The 7,687-nt window shown below is 35.4% G+C and overlaps 1 protein-coding gene across 1 annotated transcript; it reads left to right on the top strand.

Annotated features, from left to right (window-relative positions):
• Positions 1–1,712: 1,712 nt before the first annotated feature.
• On the top strand, positions 1,713–7,218 carry SCG2 (secretogranin II). The gene is made up of 2 exons (XM_004004966.4): positions 1,713–1,786; positions 4,938–7,218. The coding sequence occupies exon 2, from the start codon at positions 4,952–4,954 to the stop codon at positions 6,791–6,793; it is 1,842 nt and encodes a 613-aa protein (XP_004005015.1). The 5' UTR covers positions 1,713–1,786; positions 4,938–4,951; the 3' UTR covers positions 6,794–7,218.
• Positions 7,219–7,687: the final 469 nt, after the last annotated feature.

Below are 7,687 nucleotides of genomic sequence, written 5' to 3'. Positions count from 1 at the left end.
TGTCAATCCACAAATGACCAGTCATCAGGAATCAAATATCTTAACTAGGAGATCAAAGAGAAAATCAAGGGTTACTTTCCCCAAGATTATTTTTTTCCTAAGGTTTTAAACTGTTTCTGTTTCCTCAAGGAGTTTAAGAGTATTGTGGTGTACCTAGAATAGTTAGAAATCATTAAATAAAACTTGATAATGGAAACCTCAGCTCAGGCTTCTTTTCCCGGAACCCTTCCCATTCAAGATTTCTAGACTGAACAATGTTCCCTATTGTGTCTGCTGGCTGACATCTTTCTTAGTGCTTTCCAATTTATATCAAATAAAAATAACCTGTTGTCTCTTATCCTAGAATAGAAATAATCTGTTTGTCTCTTATCCCCATTAGACCAATACATATATTGGGTTGCCCAAAAAGCTTGGTTGTTCAGCTTGTTTCATAACATCTTATAGAAAGACCAAATGAAATTTTTGGCCAACCTAACAGATATATATGCGTATATACATGTAGATACTATTCATCTTTGTATCTAGCACTTAGTAGGCATTACAACATACTGAGTAAGTAAATCAGTGGCTAATTATTCACTTAACAGAGACAAAAGGGATCTTTTATATAGCAAGATTCTTTTGCATTGTTTATTTCAAAATATATGGTTTTTAGAAAAACAATATCTTTAATAAAATGAAGTTAAAAATTTAGACTTATATGAATTATAAACTATATAATCAGGTTACCTGGTAAAGCACAGCAATGATTATGACTACAAGTCTGAGAGGTTGGAAGTTAAGTATTAATACTATATTATTCCTTGAATTGGTCACATTTATGGAATGTATTCAATTCACCTGATTCAACTGGAGGAAGAAAATATTTATAGTATAACTTCCTTTCAGTTACAAACAATTACAGTTGCATATGTGTAACACTTTTCTCAAACAGCAAAATTTTTTTTTCTTTTTCTTATTGAAAGTATTCTCAACTTCCGAGCTTCCCTTTTTGAGATCAGATGTTGTAAAAGATGCCAACAGATTCATATAGAATTATCAACTATTAGACCCGAGTCCTTAGAAATACATACTTCAAAATTATATTGAGACCATAGACTAAAACCCTAATTCATTAGAGCCTTGAGGTCGACTCACATAAAAAAAGAGGACACTTTTTTATTCAAATAAACATGATTTTAAAAACAATGCTACTTGTGGTGATGATATGAAATACGACTTCATATTCATAACCTGTATTCTGTTCCTCTTGAAGCATACTGAGGAATGTTAATGTAATTTCTTTGTGGACACTGAAGGAAAAAAAAAAAGTCCTTATCTGTAAAACTTTCTTTTAACAATGATGACAATAACAACAATAGCAACAGGAAACCCTTATCACAAGCTGTTTGGACACAGATGAGGTTATATTGCAATTAGCCACGTCTATCTGATGGATTTTTCTAAGGGAAATTGTGCAGAACATTTTATTTCGAGCCTCAAAGATTTTGTTAAAAGAAAGGGAACTGCAGTTTTTGCCACAGAAAGACAGGTGGCGTAAGCATGCAACTTTTTTTTTTTTTTTTTCAAAATCTATAAAGTGATTATTTTCTCTCGGGTTCTTTGAAAAAGCTCGCCTGTGCTCCGGTTTGTGGCTGAGCGGGTGACGTCAGTGTGGCAGTGCGGAGTCAGGCGCAGCGGCTCTCTATAAGCCGAGGAGCTGTCCGGGTGCTGAAACTGTCCGAGCAGCTCAAGCCGCGGACCAGGAGGAACATGCTGTGGACTTCCTCTGCCATATAAATAAGAGGTAACACTGCTTTTCCCTTCTACTTACTGGAAAGTTCTAAATTGCGTATTCTCTCCTTAATTCCTAGCTAAGAAGAAAAGGACCATTTGGCAAGCTTATATCTATAGAATAACGGAACGGCAACCTGCTGCTCATCTGGCAACCTAAGGACACTGTATATATGTACATATATATGCATGATTGCGTGTGTGATTTACACTGCTTGCTGTCAGGTATTTATTAACCATTGTGTTATTTAGATAATCATATATAAGAACATGAAAAAGTTAAGGATATTTGTGTCAATACACATTATTAATGTAAAGTTAACCAAGCCTGACATTTGGTTTCTTTCCTTAGTTTATTGTTTCTTCCCCTAAGGACCAGATACAAGGGCAGGGATACAATTTATATACTTAATATACTTAACAGTAGGTGTCCGATGATTCAAAGGCTGTTAAACAGGTTCCGGTGATAGAAACAACCAATTTTGGAGCTAGGTTTGTTTGCTTGCTTGTTTTTTCTTTGACATTTACTTTGCAAGAGCTCAAATTTAACTAACTGTATAAAATTATTTTCTAAATTGGTATACTCTGAAAGGGTTTACATTATTGTTTACTAATTTTGGTCCTAGCAGAGTAAGACTAGAATGAGCTTCTTCGATTTTTTCAGGGGGAAATATTATCTTGGGTTTTAGGTTGGATATGACCATGGATTACAAAGAAATAACTGAAATGTATGAGGAAACATTTATAACCATATAAATTATTTATTATTATGCTTTGGTTGAAAGAGGTTGTACAACATCTTGCTAAATATTTTGAATGGGACAAGTGTTTCTTTTTCCTGTATCCTAACTAATTGAATTGCTCAAATTTGATACATCCAGTTGCATTTGTCAATGCTCTACTATAATTTCAATAGAAAAGACATTTTATCTTATGAGGTTTTTTGGTTCAAACTCTACATAGAACATCAGAACTGTTCAAACCACCTTCAATATTTAGATGAGCTGCTATCAGCTTATCTAAAAAAATCCCTTGAGTCTTAGTCAAAGGCAATAACAATGTCACCCAAACTGAATCTGAGTAAATGACCAAACGGTAGCTCTTGTTACGCCTGTGGTTTAAATAACTGCACTGAATATTCTGCCCCAACACCACAGCCAAGTTCACCTACAAAATAATGATTTTAAAGATCATCACATAACCTAGCATATAACTAGGTTAAGGATACTTCAGGGTAATGGTTTCAAAGAAAATACATACTAAGATTCTTAAAATTGCTAGTCCAAATGCCAATGTGGAAAGTTGATTTTAAAATTTAAACTAATCCTGAAATAATATAAACAAGAATGCATTATGTACTTTTATTTAAGCTAATAAGTTATATATACAATTTGCTCTAGTAAACATTGATTCATAGTAAGTATTTTAGAATCTTCCTCTGACATGCCTTTAAATATTTTCCCTTCAGTAAATTAAGTAGCCAAATTAATGTAAATAAATGTATATTTAAATAATTAATTTAAATAATCATTTTAATAAATAAGTCTGTACTAAAGAAATTTCTGTAAGTACAACATTTTTAGATTCTAAAAACTGAAAATATTACTTAAATACCAATATGATCTAGTGAACAATGATATTTTCTACAATTGATGTCTAAGCTAACAGTAATGATATCCAATAACTTAACTTATATATTACAAAACCATAATTGAGTTAAGATATCATGAGCAAACTTGTAAAATTCCTTTACTTTATTTGTAACAAAATTGCACATATTAAAATAGATTTCAATGTTAGCAATGCCAAATGTAAAACATGTAAAAACTAATCCTCTTGCTAATTCATACAAGAGACTATAAGGCCTTGAAGAAAAAGAGTGAATGAAAAATTTTAAATGGAAGAATTCAATACACTGTATGCATTTTCCTAAACTGGGAATTACATACTGATTATTTTAAAATTTTCTAACAGAATGAGTCATTTGAGATTTCATAGGTCCACACCCAAATAGACACAGAGTCAAGCTGAATTTGAACACTTACAAGTTCGGAAATAGACTGGTTCAGAAAACTTATGTTCCCTTTGTAGCATCTGTTATTATTTACTATATCTCTTGAGGGCTGAGGAAAATATAATCATGATTGCATTTTACAAGACAGTCACAGCAAAATTATTAGAAGAAATATGGGGCACAGATGTTTTAAAACAGTTTATATTTTGGTACATTGGTACATTTACACTGAAATAAATATCATTGGATATCGTGGATTTTTTTTTTTTTTTGCAATTCTTACTATTGTGCTTGTATATCCTGATAGTACCATGTGTGCTATTACATCAATCAAGATGAGTGATTATAAAATACCAGACTTCTAAATTCAATATTTTGGAATTCATTGAGTAAATAAATACTGCTTTGGGGATATTAAAAAAAAAACAACTTTGTTAAGTTTGCCAACTAGCTTGGACTTGAGAAGACCTATATTCTGGAGGTCATTAAGGTACAGACCTTCCAAAATTAATAATATGATTTGGTATCAGACTAAAGGACAAGTTATTTCTGAAAATATATATGAATGAGACTCATCCACAAGAGAATTCAGTATGATTAACATTAACGTGGAATATCACTTCATCTTATATAGTAATGTCACTTTTGTTATGTTTCTACAACAAATTAGATGGACAAGTCAGTAATTAAACCACATGGTTTTTGATAAGGATATAAGTCTGTGTGTACATGCATGTCTTAAATTGAGCCATCTAATCCTTCTGCCAGTGCTTTCAGTGTAAATGCTGTACAAATAACTAAAACTCATCTTGGAAAATCTTTATTTAACAGAAATAATGCATCCTAAAACAAAACATGTCTTATAAGTTAAAAAATCATACTTGAGAAACCTCACATCAGTGTTTTTGCTATTATTTTAACCAAAAGACTGCCATATAAATTTGATGCAAAATGGACAACAATTTTGCTAAAGATCCCTGTGGTTAGCTTGTGAAGATTGTGTATGAAACATTTATAGTTTTCAAAAAGAGTCATCCTAAATTAATGTGGAGTAATCTATGTTCTTTTTCCCCTTCAATGATTAATTACTTTTTTTGCCATAGAGTCAAATAGTTTCATTTGTGTTAACTCATGTTTTCTATGCTTTAAGGAAATCTTTCAAACATGGCAGAAGCTAAGACTCACTGGCTTGGAGCAGTCCTGTCTCTCATCCCTTTAATTTTCCTCCTCTCTGAAGCTGAAGCTGCTTCATTTCAGAGAAACCAGCTGCTTCAGAAGGAACCAGATCTCAGATTGGAAAATGTCCAAAGGTTTCCCAGTCCTGAAATGATCAGGGCTTTGGAGTACATAGAAAAGCTCCGACAACAAGCTCACAAAGAAGAAAGCAGCCCAGACTACAACCCCTACCAAGGTGTTTCTGTTCCCCTTCAGCAAAAAGAAAACGGTGACTTGCCAGAAAGTTCGAGGGATTCCCTGAGTGAAGATGAATGGATGAAGATAATAGCTGAAGCTTTGAGACAGGCTGAAAATGAGCCCCAGTCTGCCCAAAAGGAAAATAGGCCTTATACTTTGAATTCAGAGAAGAGCTTTCCAATGGACATGCCTGATGATTATGAGACTCAACAGTGGGCAGAGAGAAAGCTCAAGCATATGAGATTCCCTCCTATGTATGAAGAGAATTCCAGGGACAACCCCTTCAAACGCACAAATGAAATGGTGGAGGAGCAATACACTCCTCAAAATCTTGCTACATTGGAGTCTGTCTTCCAAGAGCTGGGGAAACTGACGGGACCAAACAACCAGAAGCATGAGAGGGCTGACGAGGAGCAAAAACTTTACACAGACGATGAAGATGATATCTACAAGGCTAATAACATTGCCTATGAAGATGTGGTTGGGGGAGAAGATTGGAACCCAGTAGAGGAAAAAATAGAGAGTCAAACTCAGGAAGAGGTAAGAGACAGCAAAGAGAATGCAGACAAAACTGAGCAAATCAATGAAGAAATGAAGCGTTCCGGGCAGCTGGGCCTCCAAGATGAAGATCTCCGGAAAGAGAGTAAAGACCAACTCTCAGATGATGTCTCCAAAGTAATTGCCTATCTGAAAAGGTTAGTGACTGCTGCAGGAAGTGGGAGGTCCCAGAATGGGCAAACTGGGGAAAGAGCAACCAGGCTCTTTGAGAAACCACTTGATCCTCAATCTATTTATCAGCTGATTGAAATCTCAAGGAATTTACAGATACCCCCTGAAGACTTGATTGACATGCTCAAAACTGGAGAGAAGCCAGTGGAACCAGAGCAGGAGCTTGAGATTCCTGTTGAACCTGAAGACATCTCAGAGGTTGACTTAGACCATCCAGATCTGTTCCAAAATAAGATGCTCTCCAAGAATGGCTACCCCAAAGCACCTGGTCATGCTGTGGCAGAGGCCCCACCAGAAGGGCTCAGTGTGGAGGACATTCTAAATCTTTTAGGGATGGAGAGTGCTGCAAATCCAAAGCCTCCATATTTTCCCAATCAGTATAACCGAGAGAAAGTTCTGTCAAGACTGCCCTATGGTCCTGGAAGATCTAAAGCTAACCAGCTCCCCAAAGCTGTCTGGATGCCAGATGTTGAAAACAGACAGATGGCATATGAGAACCTGAATGACAAGGATCAAGAATTAGGAGAGTACTTGGCCAGGATGCTGGTTAAATACCCTGAGATCATGAATGCCAACCCAGTGAAGCGAGTTCCCAGTCAAGGCTCAACTGAAGATGATCGACAGGGTGAGAACCAAATCGAGCAGGCCCTCAAAGAGCATTTGAGTCAACACAGCTCTCAGGAGACTGACAGACTGGCCTCGGTAAGCAAAAGGCTCCCTGTAGGGACCCCAAAGAGTGATGATACTTCCAACAGACCGTACTTAGATGAAGATCTGTTAGTGAAAGTGCTGGAATACCTCAACCAAGAAAAGGCAGAAAAGGGAAGGGAGCACATTGCTAAGAGAGCAATGGAAAATATGTAAGCAGCTTTCATTGATTGCCCTATTTTCACCCCTCCCATCCCAAGCGAACCCCAATATTTCTCTTTAGTGTGCTGACTTCTCTCTTGTTAACACTGTAATACCTTTAAATGCTGTACAAGCAGATGATTCCATTTCACTGGAGTATCTGCTTCACTTACTCTGAACTGTTCTCTTGTGTATGGGTATGTGTAAATGTTATGACTTCTGAATAAAAATATTAATCATAAGCCTAATTCAAGAAAGATATCTATGATAGTGTTTAATAGTGTATCTAATAGCTGTGGCATTGTTGATGCTCACATATGATAAAGAGTGTCCTATAAGTCTCTTGAAAGTTTTTAATATTTACTGAATTATTTTGTTACTGTCTGTAGTGTTTTGTGGAGTACTGGAGCAAAAAAAAAAAATAAAGCATTATAAATATATAGTTTTACTTATAAGGCCTTTTCTATTGTGTGTTTTATTGTTGCTTAATAAACGTTATTTCTGGACAACTGTGGGTTATTCATTCTGGAAATCCAGAGGCAATGGCTGTGGATCAAGCAGTATGGAGCTAAAGGAGAAAATTATTTCCTTCTACAATCAATCCAGGTAAGAAATAATGAATGGAAATACACGATTACATTATACATTTGTAGAATGCAATATCCTCCAGCAGCTCACTACCTAGAGCTTGCCTTTAGTTTTTTCGTGATTATGGAATAATTTCTATTTATACCTTTTACCTTTGACTTTTGTAAATAAAAACATTTAAGTTTTGAAAAAACTTAAAAAGAAGTTTAGGCACTGAAAAAGAAGAGATGGGCGTAGGGCAATTGGAAACAACCAGACTCGGAAGCAATCTACCTATTTTCAGGTTACCCTGCTCCCCAGAAGACAAAACTGCTACTCTTT

This window comes from Ovis aries, chromosome 2 (assembly GCF_016772045.2).
Source record: "Ovis aries strain OAR_USU_Benz2616 breed Rambouillet chromosome 2, ARS-UI_Ramb_v3.0, whole genome shotgun sequence".
Classification (NCBI taxonomy): domain Eukaryota; kingdom Metazoa; phylum Chordata; class Mammalia; order Artiodactyla; family Bovidae; genus Ovis; species Ovis aries.
The sequence above is the reverse complement of the archived record's forward strand: the minus strand, read 5'-3'. Positions and strand labels throughout refer to the sequence as shown.